General features: G+C 42.1%; 1 protein-coding gene across 1 annotated transcript; it reads left to right on the top strand.

The window, feature by feature from the left end:
* The first annotated feature begins 15,423 nt into the window (after positions 1 to 15,423).
* On the top strand, positions 15,424 to 16,275 carry LOC141635582 (F-box/kelch-repeat protein At3g23880-like). The gene has a single exon (XM_074446715.1). The coding sequence runs from the start codon at positions 15,424 to 15,426 to the stop codon at positions 16,273 to 16,275; it is 852 nt and encodes a 283-aa protein (XP_074302816.1).
* The last annotated feature ends 493 nt before the right edge of the window (positions 16,276 to 16,768 follow it).

Here is a 16,768-nt window from a genome sequence, read left to right as displayed (position 1 = left end):
GGAGGATGAGGTGGTGGTGATGATGTTGAGATACGATGTGATGTTGTGATAAGGCCCAGGCGGGTTCTGCAGGACTTGCCCTGGTGTCCTCAGCTGTTGAGCTGGCAGATCGGCTTCGGTCGATATATAGTCTACCGGGGATCGGTATGGCTGGGTTGTCCGGGTTATGAGATGTGTGTGATGAGTTGAGACGGAGATGGAGGTGACGGAGTATCATGCATATCATATTTTATTGTTTTATTGTTTTCCCTACTCAACCTCGTGGTTGACCCTGTGTATTCGTGAACACCTGTGATGAACCGTTTTATGGGGAGCAGACTTGACAGGTTTAAGAGATAGGACGGGAGCTTGATGGGCGTGAGACACTGGATCAGACGACCTAGTAACTAGATCATCATCTAGAAGACTTCACTTTTATTTACGTCAGTTCTTGTAATTTAATTTGAAAGGAGAATTTGTAATAATTAAGTTAAATATTATATAAATTGCCTTGGAGTTTAATTTGTTATTCACTACCTCGGGAAACCGAGATGGTAACAGTCCGGTTTATGAGGGAATGTCTTGACGAGGACTTCTTTTATAAACCGGGGTGTTACACGAGAACCTTGATGTGTACTTGGTAAAATTCATGGCATGAGAACTTGAATGTGAAGGAAATTGCAAGTGTAAGAAGTTTGAACACATGGACACATGAGATGTTGAACTTCTATTGCAATCAATAAAGTGTTTACACTTATGATAAACATCACAAGGTTGTAATATGATATTGACTACCCGAGTGTGATGTCGACATTTGTTGTTTGAGTTATTATTAACTCACTTTGTACATTGTTGTATCCAAACGGGTTGTAGAGACAATTGAACCCCGTTAAAGTGAACATGGATTAACATTGTTTTTGCCCATAGTTACTTATATGAGGTGACGTCTCGAAGTGACTAGAGTGTGAGGCGATTGATGGCAAGTTCAAGTGCCATACAGTCATGTGAGATGACTAGTCGATCACATAGGCAGACTGTTAGGAACATTTTGTCGGGCCTAATGACCGCTTATAGAGTTCTGGCAAATTTATATAGCCTGGTCGTGGCGAGAGCTACTATAGTATTCAAATGAGTCGATTCTTTTGACTAAAGACTATTCGCCTAAGATGGCACGATTTGATTAACTTTGATTTGTGTTACTACGACCTTCGTAAATGGGGTCAAATGGGCATATTTTGGGTTATGATGGTTGTGGCTAGTCGAAGGGAATGAGTGCGATAGGAATTGTCCACCCCTTGTCAGGGTTATAACAATATCTCAGGGCCACTCGAGGAGCAATGAACTGGAAATGCGTGGCCACGCTCGGATGGCATCCAGTGGATAAATCCGGTCAATCGGTTATTCTCCAGGATCGAGGAAACCACTCTTGATATGATCACTTGCAAGTACGACCTGAAAGACACCTTGCATTGAGTGGGAGATAGTAATAGGACAAGAGAATTGGTGACGCACACTTGTCGAGGACAAGTGGGAGATTGTTGGAATATATGTCCTCCGACAATAATGCGATCACGACTGTTGATCATGATGATCACATGTTTAAGTCTCATTAAAATGAATACAATTGGGAAGTAATATTGTTACTGTCAACTGGTCAACATATATCGGTAATGATTGGCTGACTAGAGTTTGACATTACTGTCGTGTGACGGTGGTGATCAGTTGACCCCCTAGGTCATACCTAAAGGGCAACACTCTTAATTGATTATTTAATTAATCGTATAATGTTACGAGTTAATTAAATTACTTGAAAATTGACGGACGATTTTGGAAGTAAAATTTACGTATCATATTGAAATGTGATTAAATAAGATACGGTCTGAGTAATTAAATTGTATCATTACTCGGATGAAATAATTGTTTAATGTAACAATTAAATTGAATGAATTGTTATAAATGCAATCAGTTGTAATTTATAATTGGTAAAATATTTTGGTACAAGTAATTATGAAATTACTAAGTCGATTTTTGTATATGACGTATTTTTATTAATACGTTGATTTTTAATAAGTTAAAAATACATAACAAATATATGTGACATATGACATGTAACATATAGACAATTGACAAAAATAATATGGACACCATATTATGTAAAGTGCCGAAAATAAGAGGAGGAATAGACTTAATATTATGTTCATATTTTAAATAAGAAAACATAATGATTAAAAAGTAGTCTAGCCATGCAAGCCTACCAACATTGTTAAGAGCAACAATTTCATGCATTGGCTCCCCTAATTACTCCCTCCTACCCGGTTTTACCAAGGGAAAGGCAAGGGTTTTTGCCTTAGATTTTTGCTTAACACTTCACTTCTAAGTGTTGAGTATTCATTCAATTTTATTCACTCATCCAAAATATAGTTTTAGAGAGAATAAAATCCTCCTCTTTATCTCTCTAAAAACCGAAATATATAAGAGTTTATAAATATTTTGGTTCCATTTTTCTTACCTTGATTAATATTATAACTAGTATTTGTAATATTAATTATATTAAGAGGAGCCTTGGGTATAAAACATAGGGAGAGATCTTACACTTAGATCTTTATTCTTCCATTGGAAAAGCTCAAGAACAAGGGAGATAGGTGATCTCTCTTGTGCCCTAATAGCCGAAATCTACAATGTAAGGACATGATTTCTCCTCTATTTATTTTATTGTTTGCATGCATAAGATCCGTTTTAATTTTATGACAAATTAGTTTAGACATATATGAGTATGTTAATATGTATATGAATCTACATTTCCTTCAGTTTGACATTCTCACTTAGGCCACCCGGGTTCGTCTATTTTACATTTGCTTAAGTCTAATAGTCATGCATATTGATTGTAATCGCACACAACACTCTTCTCTATGTCATTCATGCCAAATAAGCAAACATAAGAGATTGCCTTTTTCCGAGTCTTTATCAAATACTCTTGCCCCGTTTGACATTATTCATAGTGATTTGTGGATCTCGCCAATCAAAAGCAAAGCAGGTTATAAATATTATCTAATTTTGATTGACAAGTTCACACAATTTGTTTGGGTATATCCTTTGAAATTCAAATCCGAAACGTTTTCCAAGTTTATTAAATTTCGGAACTATGTACAAACCCAATTCAATCGTCCCAATAGGACTTTCCAATGCGATTTAGGTCGTGAATTTGACAATAATGAATTTAAAAATTTTAGTGATCAACACGGCCTAGTCTTCCGTTTTTCTTGCCCTCAAACATCGTCCCAAAACGGTAAAGCTGAACGTATGATTCGTAGAATCAATGAAATTGTCCTAGCTCTTCTACATCACGCATCCGTCCCATTAATTCATTGGGTCGATGCCCTTCGCACCGCGGTCCATCTCCACAATATTTTACCAACCAAACTACTCAAATTCCGCTCACCAACTTCCGCCCTTTTTCACAAAAATCCCTCCTACACTCATCTCCGTGTCTTTGGTTGTGTATGTTACCCAAACTTGACAGCGAAGTCTCCACACAAGCTAGCTACCCGTTCCACAAAATGCGTCTTCCTCGGATATCCTCAAGAATTCCGTGGTTACAAATGTCTAGATATAGCTAGTGGTAAACTTATTATTTCCCGCCATGTCACTTTCGACGAGTCGGTTTTTCCATTCGCTAAAGCCCCGAACCCAACTGTAATACTCCGTATTTATATGTCTTGGGGTACTCTATCGAGTAGCCCTTACTCTGTCGAGTAAGGGCAAGTTGCGGAATAAAACAGTTTCTGACCTGTTGGGTACTCGATCGAGTAGTCAGGGCACTCGATCGAGTAAGGAAATACTCGATCGAGTACCTTGGGTACTCGATCGAGTGTCCGGTTTTTACGGGGAGTTTTCTCGGGTTTTGTTAATTACGCGATTAAGGTATTTAAACATATTCGTAATTGTTCTAAATCACTTTTTACAAAACCTAAAACCTGTTTAAGAGAGAAAGCAACTAGTCTTCTTCCTAATCGCGTTCTTGACAATTCCCGGAGTTCAGACGGTCAGTTCGTATCGTAGTTCGCGTCGTTGGATTCCTTGCGTCGAGGGTAAGCTTTTAATATAATTTATATAATGTTTTGTTAAGATTGATGAAACCCTAATTTAGGAATTGGGGGTTTTTATGAGTAGTATTTGAATGGTAGCATCTATGTGTTGTATGGTAGGAGGAGAATTCGTAGAGGAGCCGTTTTGATACAAATTTGTAGATACCGTCTGCGTGTTGTGCTTTCCAGGTAGGATTTCCTACTCGGTATTAGTCCCATAATGGGATATTGGTGATGTCTTTGTAGTTAGTTGTGTGATATGATGATTGTGTTTGTGATTGTGATTGTGTTTGGTTGTCTATGGCTCTCGAGATGCGTTCTCGGCTGAGTGGGGTCACTTGCGGGAGTGATCTCACGCCCTAGTTTCGCCCTTCGTGGAACCCGCCACGAAAGGGGATGTGCACATTAATGGACAGGGTTATCGCTCGTACGATGAGCGGGGCTTAGGTGGAACGGCTGCGGTCCCCCATCGGGCGGTGGTCCAAAGTGGACGATCGATATTGAGATGATGGGAGTTGGTGGTGTGTGTGTGTGACGTTCAATTTGTATGTTTGTCTTGTTATTGCTTGTTTATATTGATTGTGTGATTAGTACGACCCGGTGTTGTTTTATAAAACTGCGGTGATCCATTCGGGATGGTGAGCGGATATTGAGCAGTATAGAGATGAGTACGGGGATAGCTGGGATGGCCACGACATGACGATAGAGTCTTCCGCTGTAGTTTAGCATTTATTTATATTTCGATTGAGAAAGAGATAGTTTGGAATAATGTATTGTACTTTCAGTTTGGTTTCAAGGATTGTATTTATTCATTAAACTATTTACAATAAATGTTGTTTCTGTTTTGTCTATTTGATTATCATACCTCGGGCGACCGAGATGGTGATGTCTTCATACCTGAGTGGTCCTGGTAAGGCACTCGGAGTATGGGGGTGTTACAAATGGTATCAGAGCGACGATCCTGAAACCTGTAACCAATGAACTTAATGAACATAGGGAGTCAATTAAAATGAACCCGGGGTAGAAGTTGTAGGAGCTAGTGCAAAGGCTTGGGAGACGTCCTAAAGTCGCGGGGGTCGCCCTACAACTTTGAACCGGTCACATGGGGGAAATGTGTGTGTTGAGTCATGTGTGTGCTTAGTAACTTGCGTAATAATGTGATGGAATGTGTTGATGGTTGGATGTTCAAATTGGAAGTTGATGAGATAAAAGAAAAGTGATGATATATATATATATATAGACATTGTTGATGAAATGATAGCATGATGGAATGTTTTACAACGTGGCAATTAATAGCATGATTGATATGATATAATGTGAATTATAAAGTTAGCATGTTAGTATATGACATAATATGCGGGTAGCTCTTACGTATGGGTGGTACTTGATCGAGTGAGGCTGACTCGATCGGGTAGGTTTTTGACGATTTTGAGTCCAGAATCGCGTTTTGGGGCACTCGATCGAGTAACTAGGGGTACTCGATCGAGTAGGGGGTCACTCGATCGAGTAGCCTAGATACTCGATCGAGTGGGTTAGAGATCAGAAGGTCTGTTTGGTTCTGGAGTTTGGGTACTCGATCGAGTACATGGGGGCACTCGATCGAGTAGCCCGTTACTCGATCGAGTGGGTTTGGATACTCGATCGAGTAGGTTCTGGCAGCGTGTTTTCGTGTTTTCAAGTTTAGTACGTATGTTCATATCTACTCCTTATCTTATATATGTATAGTTTCAAGATGCCGCCCAAGAGAAATGCTTTGTATGCGAGAGCTGAGCTTATGACTACGGACGACATCGTCAAGATGTTAGAGCACCAGGATGCTCTTACTGAGACCCTGAAGAGAGTGAATGAGGACAAGGATAAGAGTAAGGAGAAGGAGGTTGACCATGCTAAAGTCAGCCTCTATATTGCGAGATTTAACCCGAAGGAGTACAAGGGGGTTGAGGAGCCTAACCTTCTTGATAGTTGGCTGAGGGAGATGGAGAACATACTAGATTTAGTTCGCTGTCCTGATGAGATGAGAGTGGATCAGGCTGCATTCTATCCGAGGGAGGCGGGGCAAGTGGTGGGATTCAGTGAAAGTGAGTGCCAAGGAGATATATACCAACCAGGGGTTACCTGCTATACCTTGGGAGGAGTTTCGTAGGGCTGTGAGGAAGGAGTTCGTGCCAGAACATGTGAGGAGTAAGTTGAGAGAGGAGTTCGACAAGTTTAAGATGACTGCTGAGATGTCTGTGGCTGAGTAATACAGGTAGTTCAATGAGAAATCTAGATATGCGGAGGATATGGGTTTGAGTGAGGAGAATCTGGCTTTGAGGTTTGAGAGAGGGCTAACCACGAAAATTATGGATAAGTTACCCGTGGGAGTCCTTACTGATGTAAAGGAAGCGTATGAGAGGGCTGGGAGAGCTGAGAGACTAGTGGAGATGGCTCAGGAGAGGTCAGGTGGAGAGAAGAGGAAGTCTGAGAGCGAGGGTGGTGGCCAATCTAATTTTAAGAAAGGCAACCACAATCAATCTAAGGGGTTTTCTTCTGGGTCCGGGTTTAGTGCTGGAACTTCTTTTGGGAGAGGCCGTGGGAGTGTGAGCAATAGGCGGGAGTGACTGCTTTGGTTGTGGTGGCGTAGGCCACAAGAGACATGAGTGCACAAGTGCACCGGATCTTTCCGGAGACTGCGCGAGCTTCGCGAGCAACAGACCGGCGGGATCATGGCCAAACCGGGGAGGTCAGAGCTACCAGAGTGGAGGCAACCGCAACGGCGGTAATTCTTATCAGAAGACACCGATGAACAACAACAACAACAACAATCAAGGGTCGGGTGCTAAGCCGACCGCATCAGCCAGTACTGTCCAGGGAGGTGGGCAGAAGACCAGTGGCAAGTTGTTCATGATGGACAAGAAGGCAAACAGGAGGATGCGCACGTTATCACCGGTACATTCCTTGTTAATGGTATTCCTACGTTTGTTTTGTTTGATTCGGGGGCTTCTCAGTCGTTTGTGTCTTTGAGTCATGTAAAACAGTTGGGTTTGAGAGTATATGAGTCTGTTAGGGAGCAAGTTTTCATACCTTCGGGTGAGTCTGTATCGTGTGGGAGGTTGTTTAGAGATGTATCTTTGATAGTTGGGCAAGTCGATTTCCCTGTAGACTTGCTAGAGTTTCCTTTTAATGGTTTTGAGATGATAGTTGGAATGGATTGGTTAGGAAAGTATAAAGCTAAGATAGACTGTCATCAAAAGAAAGTGTCCCTAAGAGGTCCTAAGGGTGTTAGTGTGTCTTACCGTGGGTTTCTAGTCAAACCCAAAGTTAAGTTGATTGCAGCTGTCACCTTGAAGTCGTATCTGAGGAAGGGATGTCCTCTGATTTTGTGCCATGTGAGAGATGACCGGATAGAGAGCCCGGCAGTTGACGAGATACCAGTGGTGGGAGAGTTTGCAGATGTTTTTCCGGAAGAGATTCCGGGGTTGCCACCGAAGAGGGAGATAGATTTCACCGTTGAGTTGAAGCCAGGAACGGGGCCAATCTCTAAGGCACCGTACCGTATGGGTCCTAAGGAGATGGAGGAACTTAGGAAGCAGTTGGATGATTTGATAGAGAAGGGATACATTAGACCAAGTGTATCGCCTTGGGGAGCACTAGTTCTTTTCGTGAAGAAGAAAGATGGAAGTTTGAGGTTGTGCATAGATTACCGGGAGCTGAACCGTGTGACGATAAAGAACAAGTATCCTTTGCCAAGGATAGATGACCTGTTTGATCAGTTGAGTGGTGCAATGGTCTTTTCTAAGATTGATTTGAGGTCGGGATACCATCAGGTGAAGATTAGAGATGTGGACATACCGAAGACAGCTTTCACGTCGAGGTATGGCCATTATGAGTATGTGGTGATGCCATTTGGGTTATCTAATGCGCCGGCAGTGTTTATGGACTTGATGAATAGGATCTTCAAACAGTTCTTGGACCAGTTCGTGGTGGTGTTTATCGATGATATCCTAGTCTACTCTAAGACTAAGGAGGAGCATGAGGAGCATCTGAGGATCGTGTTGCAGACTTTGAGGGATCATGAGTTGTATGCTAAGCTGTCCAAGTGTGAGTTCTGGTTAGAGAAAGTTGCTTTTCTGGGGCATGTAATCTCTAAAGATGGGGTAGCTGTGGATCCGGCGAAGATTGAGGCAGTGACAAAGTGGGAAGCACCAAAGAATGTTGCGGAGGTTAGAAGTTTCTTGGGTTTAGCTGGATACTACAGACGGTTCGTGAAAGATTTCTCCAAGATAGCTAGACCGATGACAGCGTTGATGAGGAAAGAGAACAGGTTTCGTTGGGATGAGAGTTGTGAGACGGCGTTCCAAACATTAAAGGAGCGTTTGACCACGCTCCCGTCCTAGCATTGCTGAAGGGAGCGAGAATTTCGAGGTTTATACGAGATGCCTCGAAGAATGGGTTGGGGTGTGTGTTGATGCGAAATGGTAAAGTGATTGCCTATGCTTCTAGGCAATTGAAGCCTTATGAGGAGAACTACCCTACTCATGATCTGGAGTTGGGTGCAGTGGTGTTTGCTCTCAAGATTTGGAGACATTACCTTTATGGAGCAATCTTTAAGGTATTTTCTGATCACAAGAGTCTCAAGTACATCTTCACGCAGAAGGAGTTGAACATGAGACAGAGGAGGTGGATGGAGTTGATTGGCGATTATGACATGGAAATCATCTACCATGAAGGGAAGGCCAATGTTGTTGCTGATGCTTTGAGTAGAAAGAGTGTACATTCCCTGTGTACAGCTCTATCTTTGATGAGGCTGAGGGATGAGGTAGCAAGCTTTGGGATTCATATGATGCAGAAAGGAGATGTCATGGGTGATATGACAGTACATATGGAGTTTTATGATGACATTCGGGATAAGCAGGCTTTGGATCCTAAGATAGTGGAGTGGAGAGCTGGGATAGAGAAAGGGACAGTGTCCCGGTTTTCCATTCATACAGATGGTAGTTTGAGGTTTGATGGTAGGTGGTGTGTTCCGAATGACGAGGAGTTGAAAAAGACAATCATGACAGAAGCGCATTGCACACCATATTCAGTTCATCCGGGTGGAGACAAGCTTTACAAAGATTTGAAGAAGACGTTTTGGTGGCCTGGGATGAAGAAAGAGACAGCTGAGTTTGTGTCCCGTTGTTTGACATGCCAGAGAGTTAAAGGGGAACAGAGAGGACCACAAGGTAAGGTTCAGTCTTTAGAGGTGCCGGAGTGGAAGTGGGAATCTATTTCCATGGATTTCATTGTGGGTTTGCCTAAGAGTCAACAAGGTAACAACATGATTTGGGTGATAGTGGATCGTCTGACCAAGTCAGCTCACTTTGTTCCAATGAAAGATACATGGACTAAGGCACAATTGGCTATAGCCTATCGAAAGAACGTGCTGAAGTTACATGGAGTCCCTAAGGACATAGTGTCTGACAGAGACGCGGGGTTTATATCGAAGTTTTGGAAGGAGTTGCAGGAATCGTTGGGAACAGCTTTGAAGATGAGTACAGCATTTCATCCTGCGACAGATGGGCAGACTGAGAGAACAATCAAAACTCTTGAGGATATGTTGCGAGCTTGTGTGATGGATTTTGGTGGTAGCTAGGAGCAGAGGTTGGACTTGATAGAGTTTTCTTACAACAACAGCTATCACACCAGTATTGGTATGGCACCGTTTGAGGCTTTGTATGGGAGGAGGTGTAGGAGTCCAATCTGTTGGGACGATAGTCTTTGAGGCGGTGGTTTTAGGACCAGAGATGGTGCATGAGATGGTGGAACAGTTAAGATGATCGGGGAACGGATGAGAGCAGCTCGGGATCGACAAAAGAGTTATGCAGATCTACATCGTCGGGATATAGAGTTTCAGGTTGGGGACAAGGTTCTGCTGAAAGTGTCTCCGATGCGCGGAGTTATGAGATTTGGGAAGAAAGGCAAGCTAAGTCAGAAGTTTATAGGGCCTTATGAGATCTTAGAGCGAGTTGGGGAAGTTGCTTATCGTCTGGCTTTACCAGCTGCGTTGGAGAGAGTACATAATGTGTTTCATGTATCGCAGCTGCGGAGGTATGTGAGTGACCCGTCACATGTGTTGGAGGCAGAGAGCTTAGAGCTGGATGAGTCTTTATCATATCTGGAGGTGCCTAAGCAGATCCTAGACCGAAAGGTTAGAAAGACCAGGAGTGGTGAGACAGTTTTGCTTAAGATCCTTTGGTCTAACCACGATACCGAGGAAGCTACATGGGAGGCAGAGGATATCATGAAAGAGCGTTACCCCTTCCTTTTTGATCAGGTATGTATGGTTACGGGGACGTAACCTTGTTTCTTTTAGGAGGGTAGGAGATGATCGCGAGCAGTTTTTTAAGAGTTTTATACACCTTTTTGCATGTTGCGTCGGTAGGTTGTCGGGATGAGTTGGGTAAGTAGCGTGTTTTATGTTGAGTTTTGTTTTGGGTGTTGAGTCGGGAATGTTTTGGAGTACCTTTGTTTTGGTAGTGGTTTGAACTTCGGGGACGAAGTTCCTTTTAAGGAGGGAAGACTGTAATACTCCGTATTTATATGTCTTGGGGTACTCTATCGAGTAGCCCTTACTCTGTCGAGTAAGGGCAAGTTGCGGAATAAAACAGTTTCTGACCTGTTGGGTACTCGATCGAGTAGCTGGGGCACTCGATCGAGTAAGGGGGTACTCGATCGAGTACCTTGGGTACTCGATCGAGTGTCCGGTTTTACGGGGGAGTTTTCTCGGGTTTTGTTAATTACGCGATTAAGGTATTTAAACATATTCGTAATTGTTCTAAATCACTTTTTACAAAACCTAAAACCTGTTTAAGAGAGAAAGCAACTAGTCTTCTTCCTAATCGCGTTCTTGACAATTCCCGGAGTTCAGACGGTCAGTTCGTATCGTAGTTCGCGTCGTTGGATTCCTTGCGTCGAGGGTAAGCTTTTAATATAATTTATATAATGTTTTGTTAAGATTGATGAAACCCTAATTTAGGAATTGGGGGTTTTTATGAGTAGTATTTGAATGGTAGCATCTATGTGTTGTATGGTAGGAGGAGAATTCGTAGAGGAGCCGTTTTGATACAAATTGTAGATACCGTCTGCGTGTTGTGCTTTCCAGGTAGGATTTCCTACTCAGTATTAGTCCCATAATGGGATATTGGTGATGTGCTGTAGTTAGTTGTGTGATATGATGATTGTGTTTGTGATTGTGATTGTGTTTGGTTGTCTATGGCTCTCGAGATGCGTTCTCGGCTGAGTGGGGTCACTTGCGGGAGTGATCTCACGCCCTAGTTTCGCCCTTCGTGGAACCCGCCACGAAAGGGGATGTGCACATTAATGGACAGGGTTATCGCTCGTACGATGAGCGGGGCTTAGGTGGGAACGGCTGCGGTCCCCCATGCGGCGGTGGTCCAAAGGACGGTCGATATTGAGATGATGGGAGTTGGTGGTGTGTGTGTGTGACAGTTCAGCTGTATGTTTGTCTTGTTATTGCTGTTTATATTGATTGTGTGATTAGTACTGACCCCGGTGTTGTTTTATAAAACCTGCGGTGATCCATTCGGGGATGGTGAGCAGATATTGAGCAGGTATAGAGATGAGTATGGGGATAGGCCGAGATGGCCACGACATGACGATAGAGTCTTCCGCTGTAGTTTAGCATTTATTTATATTTCGATTGAGAAATGATAGTTTGGAATAATGTATTGTACTTTCAGTTTGGTTTCAAGGATTGTATTTATTCATTAAACTATTTACAATAAATGTTGTTTCTGTTTTGTCTATTTGATTATCATACCTCGGGCGACCGAGATGGTGATGTCTTCATACCTGAGTGGTCCTGGTAAGGCACTCAGAGTATGGGGGTGTTACACCAACCCTCACAACCTACCCCTGCCCCGACAACACCACCTCCACTATCCCCTACCTCATCCCCTGCCTCCGTTACTGTCCCCATCAACTCCCCATCAACCGCGCGAACACACCCAGCCACTCCCCATACTTCCCCTGCCACCACGACCCCTCAGCCTTCTATCCCTACCCAACCACGATCACATACACCCAGCTACTATACTGCCTCCCCGGACCCACCCCCTGTCTCATACCGTGGCCACCACATGACCACACGTGTAATGAACGGGATTTTCAAACCCCGAGCTCTTGCTGCCACAAACCAAACCGCCCTTTCACCCTATCCCAAATCCCCTCGGGTTGCCCTACAGGACCCTTACTGGAATACCGCCATGAAAGACGAGTTTCGTGCTCTAATGAATAATAAGACTTGGGAACTTGTACCTCGTCCGACAAGTGCACCTGTGATCCGTTGTATGTGGCTCTACCGTCACAAATTTAAATCCGATGGCACCCTTCAACGCTACAAAGCACGTCTTGTGGTAAGTGGTAAATGTCAACAAGTGGGCATCGATTGTAATGAAACATTTAGCCTCGTGGTAAAGCCGACAACAATACGAACCGTGCTTAGTCTTGCTGTCTCACGGGCTTGGCCTATACACCAATTGGATGTGAAAAATGCTTTCCTTCATGGGGACTTGGCCGAAACAGTTTATATGCTACAACCCCCCCCCCCCCCCCCCCCCCGATTTTGTGGACCCTAATGCCCCGCATCATGTTTGTCGCCTCTGCAAGTCATTATACGGCCTTAAGCAAGCTCCTAGAGCTTGGTATCAGCGGTTTGCAAATTTCATTGTCTCTAAAGGGTTCCGTAGTAGCATATGCGATCCATCTTTGTTTATCTATTCTCACGGGTCTGATATAGCCTACATGCTGCTATATGTTGATGACATTGTATTAACAGACTCTAGCACCTCGTTGCTTCGTCGCATTATTAATAATTTGTCACATGAATTTGCTATGAGCGATTTAGGAAAGCTCCATCATTTTCTCGGGGTTCAAGTAACACAATCTTCTACTGGACTGTTTTTATCTCAACATCAGTACGCTCGTGAACTCCTTGATCGTGCTTCCATGGCTTCATGTAATCCCGTCTCGACACCTGTTGAAGCCGGGTCTAAGCTTAGCTCCACAGCCGGACCTTTAATGGTTGATTCGACATTGTATAGAAGTCTTGCTGGAGCATTACAATACCTGACCATTACACGACAGGACATCACTTATGCGGTCCAACAGGTTTGTCTATTCATGCACTCCCCTCGTGAACCTCACTTTCAATTCTTAAAGCGTATTTTACGTTATATTAAAGGGACCATTGAGTATGGCATCACCATCGCCAAATCAGCCACGAATTCTTTAACGGCCTACTCCGACGCTGATTGGGGTGGGTGTCCCGACTCACGACGTTCTACTTCCGGCTACTGTGTCTTTCTTGGAAATAACCTGGTATCTTGGTCGTCCAAGCGTTAAGCTACTGTGTCTAAATCCAGCGCGGAAGCAGAATACAGGGTTGTTGCAAACGCGGTTGCCGAAACTAGCTAATTCATTTGTCAAATCTAATTATACCTCACCCTTAACTATAAAAAACGAAGTAAATGACATATTTTTATAGGTAATTGAAAATGTAACAGTAAATAGTCAAATACTATGTCAAATCAATTGGTCTCCCTTGTGACGGGTTACCATTTGTGACGGATATTTTGTGAGATAAAATGGTAACAAAATGGGTTAGTGGAGAAAGGGGACCACATGAATAGTATTGCAGAGAGAGAAAAAGTGGGTACATTGTGAGGTAAAATGGTATCCGTCTTCTGCTTGTGACGGATATGTCATGTCTTCAATGAGAATTTGTGATGTCAAATTAAAGTACGTATTGCTAGTGAATTTAAGGTATGCCATTAATTTGGTAGCCGCTTATATGCAGAATTGCAGATAAGTGGGATGAAGACTTTTAGTTGTGAGGGGTCCAATGAGTAGTGGCCTGGGCTTTTTAATAGTCTCTCTCTGTCTGATTCATGGGCTTTCAGAAGAAAATATTAGATAGGCTTTGCGTTAAATGAGCGGGAAAATAGTGTCTTTGATTTGTGTTTTATTATATTGTATAGATGATATCAAACCCTAGTCAGGGATTTAATCAACTTACAGTAATTATTATCAATTAGGGCTTATCGTCAATTCTAAGAAGTGATTTTTAGTATTTGTATGATTGTATCAAGCAAACCTGATGGCACTAACATTGGCTGATAATATTAAATTTATGTTTTTAACATTAAAGTACTACGACAAATCTGCAACATGATGAACCTACATTGAGTACACTACGTAATTTGCGATGCATTTTTTTTTTGACGCCACTATTGTAAGTCTCATGATGTATTATGATTCACAATATTGCAAGACCGTAAACTTAGGCAACCGCTACAAATGATGTCGGAGCACGATTCAACTGATGTAAGGTCGGACGAAGCAGGGGTCGATTGGAGTAAGGTCGGACAGAGGGGGTGAAGGGAAGTGAGAAAAAAAATCAAATGAGGGAAGGAAGGAGGGAAAAATGATAAGGGTAAAATTGTAAAAAACGTATGTGAAAGAGTAAAATACATATGGGGAAAAGCACATCCCATATAGGGCTGTAAATGAGCTGAGCTGCTCGACAAACCCTCGGGATCGGCTCGGTCAAAGCTCGGCTCGAGATCGGTCAAACTGAGCTCGGGCTCGAACTAAGCTAAGCCCAAACCGAGCCGAGCTTGAGCACACTAAGGCTCGGCTCGGGAGCTCGTTTGAGATCGTTATTTTTAAAATTACTTAATGTTTTTCAATATATTTACTTAAATTATATCAATTTTAAAATAAATAAATTAAAATATTAGTTTATAAGATAAAATTACATAATAACTGTTATTATAAGCTAACAAAAAAAAATATTCTCGTTTGAATTTGAATTTTTAAATAAAAAATTACGTTATAATTAAAATAAAATAGTACGCAAACAAAGCTCGGGCTCGGGTTCGGGCTCGTAAAATATTATATTAGCCGATCCCGAGCCTTGATTTCAAGAGCTCGGGTTCGGGCTCGAACTCGACTTTTACAATATGAGCCGAGCTCGATCATAGGTAAGCTCGAGCCCGGCTCGGCTCGTTTACACCCCTAATCCCATATATTAAAGTGTAAAAAACGACCTTATGTATTTTCAATATTATCAAAATGTTCAATTTAGGTCCATTAAATTTAGTATAGTTCAAACAACTTCAGGCCAAAAAACCGGTCCCAAGTCCTAATATTAATCAATTTCCTAGAGTCACCTAAAGTCAAAGATGACTTTAGGAAACAAACTATTATACGGACTTTAGGTCATAGAGACTTACAATATATAAACTCCAACCGAAATATTGTCTCGTTGGGATCTAAACTCAACCCAATTTTGTTGCTTTACTGTTCTACTCTTATAATGGCAGCTTATCGAATCCCATTCGATGTGGTCGTCGAAATACTGGTTTGTCTTCCGGTGAAAACAATATTACCTTTCAAAAGCGTATGCAAAGATTGGTGCAATCTCATTAATAGTCCCCTCTTTATTCAACTCCATCTTAACAAATCCCTCCTATTCAACTTTGGACATAATCGTACCCTTTTCTATGCCAACGACGACTCCCTTTGTGTTGTTGATGATATTTATCGCCCCTCGAAACTCATCAAACTATATTGGCCTAAAGATATCATACGTAACTGTGAGTACCTATATACCGTAGGTTCGTGCAATGGCTTGGTTTGCCTACGCGTTACTAGCAGCAAATACATTGATACAGATGTTTTGTGCTTCCTCATATGCAACCCTTCAACGCGTACTTTCAAATTCAAACCAAACTTTCGTTTCACGAACTTGACACGCTGGGAAATCAATCGCTTAACATATGGTTTTGGTTATGATGGTAGACATGATGATTATAAGATCGTTACCTGCAATTATTTGGAAGACCGTGTACAAGATGATGTGTATATTTATAGCTTCAAAGCTGATTCATGGAAGTGCACTAGTCATACTCTTGCTGAGAGTTCGATTAAGATTTGTTGTCCAAAACTAAACAAAAGCGTAGTATGTGCAAACAACATGCTACACTATCTTGTTTATTCACTCATGGATGACTACAATACGGATACAAATTATAGAATAGCGCGTTTTGATCTATCCTCAGAAACATGGAGGGACGATTTGAGTTTTCCTCCAGTAGAAGAGGTTTGGGCTTGGAGTATTAGACGATTGTTTATACCTAGGTCTTGGGGAAAGGCATGGTCTCCATAATATATGGGTGATGAAAGGATATAGAGATGAAGATTATTCATGGAGCATCAAATATAATATTCCAACAAATTTTCAGAATTTTACTCTCTTTCCGTCTTCAAAGAAAGGACCTCTTGGTTTACTGTTTGTGCGCAAATATTATGGTTCCGGGCTTTCCGGCTGCGTCTATCACCTCTCGTGGTATAATCCATATGATAACACAACCGAATCATTCGAACTAGAAAAATCATCGTCGGACTCTTTATTCCATCATTGTATTACAAGTCTTGTTACAATTCCAGGGAGTTCCTTTAATTATAGTGCATCTCGGAAACGATTGAGATGAGAACAAAAATCATCAATTTCGTTTTTGTTTGCTTGTTGTTCACATATATACGTTCTAAATATTTGTATTCATTCGTTTGTTTTATACACTAAGCTATTCTTCTACATTATCTATCAAATACTTTATCTCAGATCAGTCGCATAATTAACTCAACTCAAACAAAGTCGA

Source organism: Silene latifolia, chromosome 2, assembly GCF_048544455.1.
Source record: "Silene latifolia isolate original U9 population chromosome 2, ASM4854445v1, whole genome shotgun sequence".
Taxonomy (NCBI): Eukaryota; Viridiplantae; Streptophyta; class Magnoliopsida; order Caryophyllales; family Caryophyllaceae; genus Silene; species Silene latifolia.
The sequence above is the reverse complement of the archived record's forward strand: the minus strand, read 5'-3'. Positions and strand labels throughout refer to the sequence as shown.